This window comes from Zalophus californianus, chromosome X, assembly GCF_009762305.2.
Source record: "Zalophus californianus isolate mZalCal1 chromosome X, mZalCal1.pri.v2, whole genome shotgun sequence".
Lineage (NCBI taxonomy): Eukaryota > Metazoa > Chordata > Mammalia > Carnivora > Otariidae > Zalophus > Zalophus californianus.
The window spans coordinates 74,214,431-74,228,865 of NC_045612.1; the positions used below are offsets into that span (position 1 = coordinate 74,214,431).

Genomic DNA, 14,435 nt, shown 5'->3' on the forward strand with positions numbered 1-14,435 from the left:
GCTAAGAGAGTGTTGGTTGATATATGCAAAATGTGGAAGGAATAAAACTGCCAACCAAGAATATTTTACCTGGAAAAGTCATCTTTACGGAATGGGAGAAGATATTTGCAAATGACATACCAGATTAAGGGCTAGTATCCAAGATCTATAAAGAGCTTACCAAACTCAACACCCAAAGAACAAATAATCCAATCAAGAAATGGGCAGAAAACATGAACAGACATTTCTCCAAAGAAGACATAGAAATGCCCAACAGACACATGAAAAAAAGCTCCACATCACTCGGCATCAGGGAAATCCAAATCAAAACCACATTGAGATACCACCTCACACCAGTGAGAATGGCTAAAATTAACAAGTCAGGAAATGACAGATGTTGGCGAGGATGCGGAGAAACGGGTACCCTCCTACACTGTTGGTGGGAATGCAAGTTGTTACAGCCACTCTGGAAAACAGTATGGAGGTTCCTCAAGAAGTTAAAAATAGAGTTACCCTATGACCCAACAATTGCACTACTAGGTATTTACCCCAAAGATACAGATGTAGTGATCCAAAGGGGCACCTACACCCCAATGTTCATAGCAGCAATGTCCACAATAGCCAAATTGTGGAAGGAGCCAAGATGTCCTTCCCATAAATAAATGGAGTAAGAAGATGTGCTAATGATGTTATATATTCGGTTAAATGAACATAATAAAAATAATAAAACAAAATACAAATAAAAAAAGATGTGGTTCATATATACAATGGGATATTACTCAGCCATCAGAAAGGATGAATACCTACCATTTACAACAATGTGGATGGAACTGGTGGGAATTATGCTAAGTAAAATAAGTCAATCAGAGAAAGATAATTGTAATATGGTTTCACTTATATGTGGAATATAAGAAATAGTGCAGAGGATCATAAGGGAAGGAAGGGAAAACTGAATGGGAGTAAATCAGAGAGGGAGAGAAACCATGAGAGACTCTTGCCTCTGGGAAACAAACTGAGGGTTGTGGAAGGGGAAGTGGGGGTGGGGATGGGGCAACTGGGGGGATGGGCATTAAGGAGGGCATGTGATGGGATGAGTATTTGGTGTTATACACAACTGATGAATTTTCTAGCACTACATCTAAAACTAATGATGTACTATATGTTGTCTAATTGAATTTAAATAAAAAAAGAAGATGTGGTTTATATATATAATGGAATATTACTCAGCCATCAAGAAGGATGAATACCTACCATTTATATCGACATGGATGTAACTGGAGGGTATTATGCTGAGCAAAATAAGACAATCAGAGAAGACAGTTATCACATGGTTTCACTCATGTGAAATATAAGAAACAGGGCAGAGGATCATAGGGTAAGGGAGGAAAAAATGAATGGGAAGTCATCAGAGAGGGAGAAAAACCATGAGAGACTCTTAACTATAAGAAATAGATGGAGGGTTGCTGGAGAGGAGGTGGGTGGGAGAATGGGGTAATTGAGTGATGGGCATTAAGGAGGGCACATGATATGATGAGCACTGGGTGTTATACACAACTGATGAATGATTGAATACTACATCTGACACAAATGATATACTGTATGTTGGCTAATTGAATTTAAATAAAATTTTAAAAAGGTTAAAAAAAAAAAGAAAAGTCATCTTTCAGAAATGAAGGAGAGATAAAGACTTTACCAAACAAACAAAAGCTGTGGGAGTTCATCAACTCTAGACCTGCTTTACAGGAAATACTGAAAGGAATTCTTCAAGCTGAAATGAAATGCCACTAATTAGTAATATAAAAATATATGAAAATGTAAAATCTACTAGTAAAGGTAAGTATATACTCAAATTCAGAATACTCTAATACTGTAATATGGTAGTATGTTAACTATGTAACCCTAGTATCAATGTTAAAATACAAAAGTGTTAAAAAAAAACTAGGTACAATAATTTTTTAATAGGTACACAATATAAAAAGGTAAATTTTGACATCAAAAACAAAATATGGGAAGAGGTGTAAAATGGTAGAGGTTTTGTGTGTGTTCAAAGGTAAGTTGTTATCAGCTTAAAAGATATTTTTGTTTATGAAAGCCTCATGGTAACCACAAAGGAAAAACTTAAAGTAGATACACAAAAGATAAAGAGAAAGGAATCAAAACATACCAGTACAGAAATGATCACTTCACTAGAAGACAGCAAGAGAAGAGGAAAGGAACAGTAGAATTACAAAAGAGCCAGAAAACAATTAAGATAGAATTAGTAAATCTTTACCTATCAATAATTATGTAAATGTAAATGTATTAAAATTTTCAATCAAAAGGCATAGAATGCCAAATAGATTAAAAATAAGACCCAGTAATATGCTGCCTAAGAGCAACTCACCTCAGCTTTAAGGGCACACATAGGCTCAAAATAAAGGGATGGAAAAAGATAATACCATGCAAATGGAAACCAAAAGAAAGCAGGGATTGCTTACTTATATGAGACAAAGTAAACTTTAAGCCAAAGACTGTAACAAGAGACAAAGAAGGTCATTATATAATGATAAAGTAGTCTATTTTTCAAGAGGATGTAACAATTGTAAGTATATATGCATCCAACATTAGAGCACTAAAATATATTAAGTAAATAAATTAAGATCTGAAAGGAGAAATAGACAACAAAAAATAATAGTAGGGGAATTTGATACCCCACATTCAACAATGCATATAGACCATCCAGACAGAGAATCAATAAAGAAATATTGGACTTGAACTAAACCTCAGACCAAATGAACCTAACAAACATTTATAGAACACTGCATCCAACATTCTTCTCAAGTGCACATGGAACTTCCTAAAACATAGATCATATGCTAGGTCACAAAACAAGCCTTAGCAAATGTGTGAAGATTGAAATCATACCAAGTATCTTTTCTGACCAGAATGATATGAAACTAGGCATTAATAACAGGAGGAAAACTGGAAATTCACAAATATGTGGTAGTTAAACAACCCACTCTTGAACAACTAGTGGGTCAAGGAAGAAATCAAAAGGGAAATAAAGAATTATTTTGAAACAAATGAAAATGGAAAAACAGTGTATCAACCTTATGGGATGCAGCAAAGCAGTTTTAAGAGGGAATTTTATACTGATAAACACCCACTTTAAGACAAAAGAAAGATGACACCCAAGTCGCAACTCAGCCTTCTGCTGGAGCTAGCCAGCTGCCTGCATGCTCCACATGTGCAGTGCCCACCACCCACAGCACTTAATTATTTGATTTTCCACTGTGGCTGGTAAAACAAGAACTCTTCTAGGCACTGTATGATCTTAGGTAATTAATCCCTTTAATTCAATTTTGTGGTTCTTTCCTCACACGTAAGTATTAATCAGCTAAAGTGTTAAAGAGGACCCCCCTGCAGTTCTCCAGAGCCCTTTGTTCAGCTATCTTCTCTCTGATATTTTGCCCTGAAAAATTATCTTTCTTGCCCTCTCCATACTTGCAACTCAGTATCTTCAACTTAAGCAGACTGATGGGCTCCCCCTGAGCTTCCCTCCATATACTATGGCTTGCAGACTCTCTCCACACTGTACGCTGGGAATATCATGAGGCTCACCTCATTTCTTTTTCCTGTCTCTCGTGGATCACCGTCTTTCATTACCAGATTTCCATTGCCTTGAAACCCATTGTTATGTGTATTTTTTTCTAGTTTTTAAATTATTACTTGCAGAAGATTTAAGCCTAATACCTTTAGTCCTATCTTGGCTAGAAGTGGAAGTAGCTATTATAATCTTTTCAGAGGACAGTTTGGCCTTTTATTTCAGTATTTTAAATGTGTTTTTCTTTGACCCAGCAATTCCAGTCTTCTAGTTGCTGGAGATATAGCAGTGAACATGATAATGTACTTCCATATACCTTACAATAGATTAGAGTGGCAGACACAAAAACAAAAAAATAAATAATTACAATATATCTTGTTAGGAAGTAATAAGAAATGCTAAGGAGAAAAAAAAGGAAGGGAGATAGGAGGCATTGCATACAGGGAGGTATATAAAAATTTTAGATACATTCACTTGGAAGACTCACTGAGAGGAATAAATTTGATCATAGCCTACTGAAATTAAGAGAGCAAGCTATATGGATATCTGGAGGAAGAGCACTCCAGGTAGATGAAACACTCAGTGCATAGGCCCTGGTGTGTTTGATAAATGGCAAGGGATATTCTTAACTCCTATAGTGCATAAACATATGCTCACAAAGTGGTAGTTATTTAGAATATTATTACTATAGGTTGTGAAACTCTATGGCCTCAAAGTTTATCTGCTTGCTACTATGTCATATTCTCTCTTTCCTATGCCATGAAACATTGAGACATGCCCTGCTTTCTATCATTGTTCAGCTTTTACACAAGGTTTCCTTGTGTTCCCAGTCATGTAATTTTTGTGACCTTGCAGCCTGATACTGGTCTCTGGCATTTCTCTTTGCACTAATCATCGGGGTTGATTTCATTTTTGCACTACACAATTGTCCCCTTCTTCCCTCACCATGTGTGTGTCCTCCCAAAATGTGTGCACTCTGGCCAAAAGCTCAGTCTCCCCCAGAGACAAGAAAGATTTTCCAATACATATGACACTATATAAAAATTGTAATCATTAGGAGTGCCTGGTTGGCTCAGTCAGTTAGGCATCTGACTCTTGATCTCGGTTTGGGTCTTGATCTCAGGGTCGTGAGTTCAAGCCCCATGTTGGGCTCTGTGCTGAGCATGGACCCTGCTTAAAAAAAATTTGTAAATGATAGCTTCTCCCTCATTTGTCCAGCACTTTTTACAATGTATAAAACATTTTGTTTTCGCCCTTTCTTTTTTGACTAAGTAATGCTACATGGTATGAAATTTTAAAAGATCAAAATGATAAAGGAGTGAGAAATAAGTTTCCTCCATCCTTTCCTCAGCCACTCATTATTCCTGTCTTGAAGCAAACAATTTAACCAATTTCTTTAGTATCCTTTCAGAAATATTGGGTGCATTTTAGTAACCCTCCACACCCCACCCCTACCCATACAGTAGGTACCTTGACTACCCTTTTTACTTGATTCTCATCACACCCTGTGAGGTACATGGTGCTCTCCCCATATTACAGATGAGGAATCTAAAGCTCAGAGATAGGTGACTTGCCTAAGGTTTTCCAGGCAGTAAGTGGAAATCCAGAACTGATTGTGCAGTTTTTGTCTGCATTCTTTCCTCCACACTGTGAAGTGCCAGGTCCTGTGTCTTAAACATGATAGGAGACTTCTAAACACTTGCTGGTAACTAGAGTGATTTTAAAAATCCCAATTCCTTTAGTCATATTAGAATTGCTCTGTCAGACTCTAGATGTAGTGCTGGTAGGCATCAACTGGTAGTTAGCATTAGGGAGACAAAAACTCGATCTTTCTAATTGTTTCCTGAAAATATTCTCCTTTTACAGATCTATTCAGGTCCACCTGAGGAAAGTGCCACACCCCCAGTGCCTCCACCTCGAGTGACAGCAAGAAGGCACAAACCAATCACAATTTCAAAACGCTTGCTGCGGGAAAGAACAGTTTTTTATACTTCTTCCTTGGATGAAAGTGAAGGTCAGTACTGAGGTATATCCTTAGCTTCTTAATAGAATTAGAAGTGACTAGATTGCTGCAATCTCATGAGAAAACTTCACAGATGAGGAGTTGCTTCTTATGGATGAGCAAAGAAAGTGGTTTCTTGAGATTGAATCTACTCCTAGTTAAGATGCTATAAAGACTGTTGAAATGACAACAAAGGATTCTGAATATTATTTACACTTAGTTGATAAAGCAGTGGCAGGATTTGAGAGTATCAACTCCAATTTTGAAAGTTCTACTGTGGGTAAAATGCCATCAAACAGCATTGCATGTTAAACAGAAATGGCATGTGAAAGGAGAAGTCAGTCAATGCAGCAAACTTCATTATTGTCTTATTTTAAGAAATTGCCATAGCTAGCCCAACCTTCAGCAGCCACTACCCTGATCAGTTAGCAGCCATTAACAATAAGGCCAGACACTCCTCCAGCATAAGGATTGTGACTTGCTGAAATCTCAGATGATTGTTAACATTTTTAAGCAATAAAGTATTCTTTTATTTATTAGGCTTTTATTTTAATTCCAAAATAGTTAATATAAAGTTATATTAGTTAATATAGTTATATTAGTTTCAGGCGTACAATGTAGTGATTCAACACTTACATACAACACTTGGTGCTCATCAGAAGAAATGTACTCCTTAATCCCCATCACCTATTTTATCCATTCCAGCACCTACCTCCCCTCTGGTAACCATCAGTTTATTCCCTATAGTGAAGAGACTGTTACTTGGTTTCTCTATCTCTCTCTTTTCCCCTTTGCTGGATTGTTTTGTTTCTTAAATTCTACATATGAGTGAAATCATATGGTCTTTGTCTTTCTCTGACTTATTTCATTTAGGATAATACTTTCTAGCTCTATACAGATCATTGCAAATGGCAAGATTTCATTCTTTTATATGGATGATTATATTTCATTATATGTACCCCACATATATACCATATCTTCTTTATCCATGCATCTATCAAGGGACACTTGGGCTGGTTCCACAGTTTTGCTCTTGTAATAATGCTGCTATAAACGTAAGGGTCCATGTATCCCTTTGAATTAGTGTTTTTGTATTCTTTGGATAAATACCCAGTAGTGTAATTATTGGATCATAGGGTAGTTCTTTTTTATTATTATTATGTTTTGTTAATCACCATACATTATATCATTAATTTTTGATGTGGTGATCCATGATTCATTGTTTGCATATAACACCCAGTATTCCATTCAATATGTGCCCTCTTTAATACCCATCACCAGGCTAACCCATCCCCCCAACCCCCTCCCCTCTAGAACCCTCTGTTTGTTTCTCAGAGTCCATAGTCTCTCATGGCTCGTCTCCCCCTCCAATGTCCCCCCCTTCAATTTTCCCTTCCTACAATCTTCTTTTTTTTTTTTTAACACATAATGTATTATTTGTTTCAGAGGTACAGGTCTGTGATTCAACATTCTTACACAATTCACAGTGTTCACCATAGCACAAATCCTCCCCAATGTCTATCACCCAGCCACCCCATCCCTCCCACCCCCCACCACTCCAGCAACTCTCACTTTGTTTCCTGAGATTAAGAATTCCTCATATCAGTGAGATCATATGATACATGCCTTTCTCTGATTGACTTATTTTGCTCAGCATAATACACTCCAGTTCTATCCATGTCATTGCAAATGGCAAGATTTCATTCATTTGATGGCTGCATAATATTCTATTATATATATATACCACCTTTTCTTTATCCATTCATCTGTCGATGGGCATCTTGGCTCTTTCCACAGTTTGGCTGTTGTGGACATTGCTGCTATAAACATTGGGGTGCACGTACCCCTTCGGATCCCTACATTTGTATCTTTGGGGTAAATACCCAGTAGTGCAATTGCTGGGTCATATAGTAGCACTATTTTCAACTTTTTGAGGCACCTCCATACTGTTTTCCAGAGTGACTGCACCAGTTTGCATTCCCCCCAACAGTGTAGGAGGGTTCCCCTTTCTCCACATCCCCGCCAACATCTGTTGTTTCCTGACTTGTTAATTTTAGCCATTCTGACTGGTGTGAGGTGGTATCTCATTGAGGTTTTGACTTGGATTTCCCTGATGCCGAGTGATGCTGAGCACTTCTTCATGTGTCTGTTGGCCATTTGGATGTATTCTTTGGAGAAATGTCTGTTCATGTCTTCTGCCCATTTCTTGATTGGATTATTTGTTCTTTGAGTGTTGAGTTTGATAAGTTCTTTATAGATTTTGGATCCTAGCCCTTTATCTGATATGTCATTTGCAAATATCTTCTCCCAGTCTGTCGGTTGTCTTTTGGTTTTGTTGACTATTTCCTTTGCTGTGCAAAAGCTTTTTATCTTGATTAAGTCATTGGACATTCTTTCCTGCTTTGTCGAAAATTAGTTGACCACAGAGTGGAGGGTCCATTTCTAGGCTCTCTATTCTGTTCCATTGATCTGTGTGTTTGTTTTTGTGCCAGTACCATACTGTCTTGTTGATTACAGCTTTGTAATAGAACTTAAAGTCCAAAATTGTGATGCCACCAGCTTTGCTTTTATTTTGCAACATTCCTCTGGCTATCTGGGGTCTTTTCTGGTTCCATACAAATTTTAGGATTATTTGTTCCATTTCTTTGAAGTAAGTGGATGGTATTTTGATGGGGATTGCTTTAAATGTGTAGATTGCTCTAGGAAGCATTGACATCTTCACAATATTTGTTCTTCCAATCCATGAGCATGGAATGTTTTTCATTTCTTTGTGTCTTCCTCAATTTCTTTCCTGAGTGTTTTATAGTTTTCTGAGTACAGATTCTTTGCCTCTTTGGTTAGATTTATTCCTAGGTATCTTATGATTTTGGGTGCATTTGTAAATGGGATCGACTCCTTAATTTCTCTTTCTTCTGTCTTGTTGATGTATAGGAATGCCACTGATTTCTGTGCATTGATTTTTATATCCTGCCACTTTACTGAATTCCTGTATGAGTTCTAGCAATTTTGGGGTGGAGTCTTTTGGGTTTTCCACATAAAGTATCATATCATCTGCAAACAGTGAGAGTTTGACTTTTTCTTTGCTGTTCAGATGCCTTTTATTTCTTTTTGTTGTCTGATTGCTGTGGCTAGGACTTCTAGTATTATGTTTAATAACAGGGGTGATAGTGGATATCCCTGCCGTGTTCCTGACCTTAGCTGGAAAGCTCTCAGTTTTTCCCCATTGAGAAAGATATTTGCTGTGGGTTTTTAATAGATGGCTTTTATGATATTGAGGTATGTACCCTCTATCCCTATACTCTGAAGAGTTTTGATCAAGAAAGGATGCTGTACTTTGTCAAATGCTTTTTCTGCATCTATTGAGAGGATCATATGGTTCTTGTTCTTTCTTTTATTAATGTATTATATCACATTGATTGATTTGCACATGTTGAACCAAACTTGCAGCCCAGGAATAAATCCCACTTGGTTGTGGTGAATAATCCTTTTAATGTACTGTTGGATCCTATTTGCTAGTATTTTGGTGAGAATTTTTGCATCCATGTTCATCAAGGATACTGGTCTGTAATTCTTTTTGATGGGGTCTTTGTCTGGTTTGGGGATCAAGGTAATGGTGGCCTCTTAAAACGTGTTTGGAAGTTTTCCTTCCATTTCTATTTCTTGGAACAGTTTCAGAAGAATAGGTATTAATTCTTCTTTAAATGTTTGGTAAAATTCCCCTCGGAAGCCATCTGGCCCAGGGCTTTTGTTTCTTGGGAGATTTTTGATGACTGCTTCAATTTCCTTAGTGGTTATAGGTCTGTTCAGGTTTTCTATTTCTTCCTGGTTCAGTTTTGGTAGTTGATACATCTCTAGGAATGCATCCATTTCTTCCAGATTATCTAATTTGCTGGCATATAGTTGCTCATAGTATGTTCTTATAATTGTTTGGTGTTGGTTGTGATCTCTCCTCTTTCATCCATGATTTTATTTATTTGGGTCCTTCTCTTTTCTTTTTGATAAGTCTGGCCAGGGGTTTATCAATCTTGTTAATTCTTTCAAAGAACGAGCTCCTCATTTCATTGATCTGTTCTACTGTTCTTTTGGTTTCTATTTCATGGATTTCTGCTCTGATCTTTATTATTTCTCTTCTCCTTCTGGGTTTAGGCTTTATTTGCTGTTCTTTCTCCAGCTCTTTAGGTGTAAGATTAGGTTGTGTATTTGAGACCTTTCTTGTTTCTTGAGAAAGGCTTGTATTGCTATATACTTTCCTCTTAGGACTGCCATTGCTGCATCCCAAAGATTTTGAACGGTTGTGTTTTCATTTTCATTGGTTTCCATGAATTTTTCTTTAATTTCCTGGTTGACCCATTCATTCTTTAGTAGGATGCTCTTTTCCCTCCATGTATTTGAGTTCTTTCTGACTTTCCTCTTGTGATTCAGTTCTAGTTTCAAAGCACTGTGGTCTGAAAATATGCAGGGAATGATCCCAGTCTTTTGGTACCGGTTGAGACCTGCTTTGTGACCTAGGATGTGATCTGTTCTGAAGAATGTTCCATGGGCACAAGAGAAGAATGTGTATTCTGTTGCTTTGGGATGGAATGTTCTGAATATGTCTGTGAAGTCCATTTGGTCCAGTGTGTCATTTAAAGTCTTTATTTCCTTGTTGATCTTTTGCTTAGATGATCTGTCCATTTCAGTGAGGGGGGTGTTAAAGTCCCCCACTATTACTGCATTGTTGTCGATGTGTTTATTTGCTTTTGTTATTAATTGGCTTATATAATTGGCTGTTCCCATGTTAGGGGCATAGATATTTACAATTGTTAGAAATTCTTGTTGAATAGACCCTTTAAGTATGATATAGTGTCCTTCCTCATCTCTTCTTACAGTCTTTGGTTTAAAATCTAATTTGTCTGATATAAGGATTGCCACCCCAGCTTTCTTTTGGTGTCCATTAGCATGGTAAATGGTTTTCCACCCCCTCACTTTCAATCTGGAGGTGTCTTTGGGTCTAAAATGAGTGTCTTGCAGACAGCATATTGATGGGTCTTGTTTTTTTATCCAATCTGATAGTCTGTGTCTTTTGATTGGGGCATTTAGCCCATTTAACATTCAGGGTAACTATTGAAAGATATGAATTTAGTGCCATTTTATTGTCTGTAAGGTGACTGCTACTGTATATTGTCTGTGTTCCTTTCCTGTCTGTTACTTTTAGGCTCTTTCTTTGCTTAGAGGACCCCATGGGGTAGTTCTATTTTTAAATTTTTGAGGAACCTCCATACTGTTTTCCACAGTGGCTGTACAAGTTTGCATTCCCACCAAATGTGTCTGAGATTTCCTTTTTCTGAACATCCTCACCAAACTTACTGTTTCTTATATTTTTAATTTTAGCCCTTCTGACAGGTTTGAGGTAATATCTCATTGTAATTTTGATTTGAATTTCCCTGATGATGAGTGATGTTGAGCATCTTTTCATGTGTCTGTTTGCTATCTATGTCTTCTTTGGAGAAATGTCTGTTCATTTCTTCTGCTCATATGATGTTCACTGTGAGTTTTTCATATAAGACCTTTATTTTTAATTGGATTGTTTTTTAGGTGTTGAGTTGTATAAGTTTCTTACATATGTTAGATACTAACCCTAAATCAGATACATCATTTGCAAATATCTTCTCCCATTCAACCGGTTGCCTTTTAGTTTTGTTAATTGTTTCCTTCACTGTGCAGGAGCTTTTGTTTTGATATGGTCCCAGTAGTTTATTTTTGCTTTTATTTCCCTTGCCTCAGGAGACATACCTATGAAAATGATGCTATGGCTGATGTCAGAGAAATTACTGCCTATGTTCTCTTCTAAAATTTTTAGGGTTTCAGATCTCACATTTAGATGTTTAATCCATTTTGAGTTTATTTTTGTATATGGTATAAGTAAGTGGTTCACTTTCATTCTTTTGCATGTAGCTACCCTGTTTTAGAGGCAACATTTGTTGAAGAGACAGTCTTTTCCTCATTGTTTAGTCTTTCCTCCTTTTTGAAGATTAACTGATCATATAATTGTGCATTTATTTCTGGGTTTTCTATTCTGTTCCATTGATCTAGCTACTTATTTTTGTGCCAGTACCGTACTCTTTTGACTACTACAGCTTTGTAGTATAACTTGAAGTCTAGAATTGTGCTTCCAGTTTTGTTTTTCTTTTTCAAGATTGCTTTGGCTATTTGGGGTCTTTTCTGATTCCATATAAATTTTAGGGTTGTTTTTTCCAGTTCTGTGAGAAATACTACTGGTCTTTTGATAGGGATTTCATTAAATCTCTAGATGGCTTTGGGTAGTAGAGACATTTTAACAATATTTGTTATTCCAGTCCATGAGTATGGAGTTTCTTTCCATTTCTTTGTGTCATCCTTAATTTCTTTAATGTTATATAGTTTCCAGTGTACAGGTCTTTCATCTCTTTGGCTATATTTATTCCTAGGTACTTTATTATTTTTAGTGTAATTTTAAATAGAATTGTTTTTTATATTTCTCTTTCTGCTGCATCATTACTATTATATAGAAATGTATTGACTTTTCTGAACATTGATTTGTATCCTGCAACTTTATGAATTTATTTATCAGTTCTAGTAGATTTTTGGTAGAGTCTTCAGGTTTTTCTATATATAGTATCATGTCATCTGCAAATAGTGAAAGTTTTACTTCTTCCATGCCAGTTAGAATGCCTTTTATTTCTTTTTCTTGTCTGATTGCTGTAGCTAGGACTTCCAGTACTATGTTGAATAAAAGTGGTGAGAGTGATTATCCTTGTCTTGTTCATGATCTTAGGGGAAAAGCTCTCAGTTTTTCCCCATTTAGTATGATGTTCACTGTGAGTTTTTCATATAAGACCTTTATGTTGAGGTATGTTCCCTCAAGACCTACTTTGTTGAGGTTTTTTTTTTTTCCATGAATGGATGGGCACTTTGTCAAATGTCTTTTTTGCATCTACTGAAGTGATCATATGGTTTTTATCCTTTCCCCTATTGATGTGATGTATCATATTGATTAACTTGCTAATATTGAACCACCCTTGCATCCTTGGAATAAATCCCCCTTGTTTGTGGTGAATTAAAATGTTTTGAAGTATTGTTGTATTTGATTTACTAGTATTTTGTTGAGATTTTTTTGCATCTGTGTTCAAGAGAGATATCAGTTTGTGGGGTTTTTCTGTGTGCTGTCTTCATCTGGTTTTGGTATCAGGGTAATGCTGGCCTCATAGAATGAATTTGGAAGTTATCCTTCCTTTTCTATTTTTGTAATATCTGGAGAAGAATAGATATCAAATCTTTAAACGTCTGGTAGAAATTGCCTGTGAAGCTCTCTTGCCTGGACTTCTGTTTTTTGGGAGTTTTTTTATTACTGAATTCAATTTCTTTGCTGGTTATTGGTCTGTTCAACTTTTCTATTTCTTCCTGCTCCAGTTTTGGTAGGTTATATGTTTCTAGGAATTTACCCATTTCTTCTAGGTTGTCCAATTTGTTGGCATGTAGTTTCTCATAATATTTTCTTATGTTTGTTTGTATTTCTGTGGTGTTGGCTGCTATTTCTCCTCTCTCATTTGTGATTTTATTTATTTGAGTAATTTCTCTTTTTTTTCTGGTGAGTATGGCTAGAAGTTTATCGGTTTTGTTTATCTTTTCAAAGAACTGGCTCCTGGTTTCATTGGCTGTTCTATAGTTTTTTTTTTCTAAGCTTCTGTATCTTTTATTTCTATTAAAATATTTATTATTTCCTTCCTTCTACTTGGATTTCGGTTTTGTTTGTTCTTTTTCTAGCTCCTTTATGTGTGAAGTTAGGTTGTTTATTTGAGATTTTTCTTGCTTCTAGAGATTGGCCTGTCTTGCTATAAACTTCCCTCTTAGAACTGCCTTTGCTGCATCCCAATGATTATTGGACTGTTGTGTTTTCTTTTTCATTTGTTTCCATGTAATTTTTTATTTCTTCTTTGATCTATTGGTTGACCCATTCATTGTTTAGTAGCATGTTATTTAGCCTCTATGTATTTGTGCTCTTTCCAGATTTTTTCTTCTCATTGATTTATAGTTTCATAGTGTGGTGGTCAGAAAATATGCATGGTATTACTTTAATCTTTTTGAATTTGTTGAGACTTGTCTTGTGGCATAATTTGTGATCCATTCTGGAGAATGTTCCATGTGTACTTGAAAAGAATGTGTATTCTGCTGTTTCAGGATGGAATGTTCTGAATATATCTGTTAAATCCGTCTCGTCCAGTGTGTCATTCAAAGCCGTTATTTGCTTGTTGGTTTTCTGATTGGATGGTCTGTCCATTGATGTAAGCATGGTGTTAAAGTCCCCTAGTATTATTGTATTATTATAAATTTGTTCTTTTGTTTGTGAAGTGTTTTATGTACTTGGTTGCTCCCATGTTGGGTGCATAAATATTTACAATTTTTATATCCTCTTGTTGGATTTTCCCCTTTATTATTATATACTGTCCTTGTTTGTCTCTTGCTACAGTCTTTGTTTTATTTTTTAAATATTTTACTTATTTATTTAACAGAGAGAGCAAGAAAGCACAGCAGGGAGAGCAGTAGAAGGAGAGGAAGAAGGAGGCTCCCCACCAAGCAGGCAGGGAGCCCAATGCAGGGCTTGATCCCAGGACCCTGGGATCATGACCTGAGCCAAAGGCAGACACTTAACCATCTGAGCCACCCAGGCACCCGACAGTCTTTGTTTTTTAAAGCCTACTTTGCCCAAGTCACAAGATATAAAATCAATGCACAGAAGTCAGTTCCATATCTATACACTAACAATGATGCAGCAGAAAGAAAAATCAAGGAATCGATCCCATTTATAATTGCACCAAACACCATAAGATACCTGGAAATAAACCTAACCAAAGA

The 14,435-nt window shown here is 36.4% G+C and overlaps 1 protein-coding gene across 6 annotated transcripts in view; it reads left to right on the forward strand.

Annotated features, from left to right (window-relative positions):
• The window catches only part of OPHN1 (oligophrenin 1), a 499,922-nt gene that overhangs the window by 436,600 nt on the left and 48,887 nt on the right, over positions 1 to 14,435 (forward strand). For all 6 annotated transcript variants that reach the window (XM_027608515.1, XM_027608517.1, XM_027608512.1 and 3 more), the window contains one exon: positions 5,429 to 5,576. In XM_027608515.1, the coding sequence (XP_027464316.1) occupies positions 5,429 to 5,576 (148 nt within the window). The remainder of the gene's footprint in view (positions 1 to 5,428; positions 5,577 to 14,435) is intronic.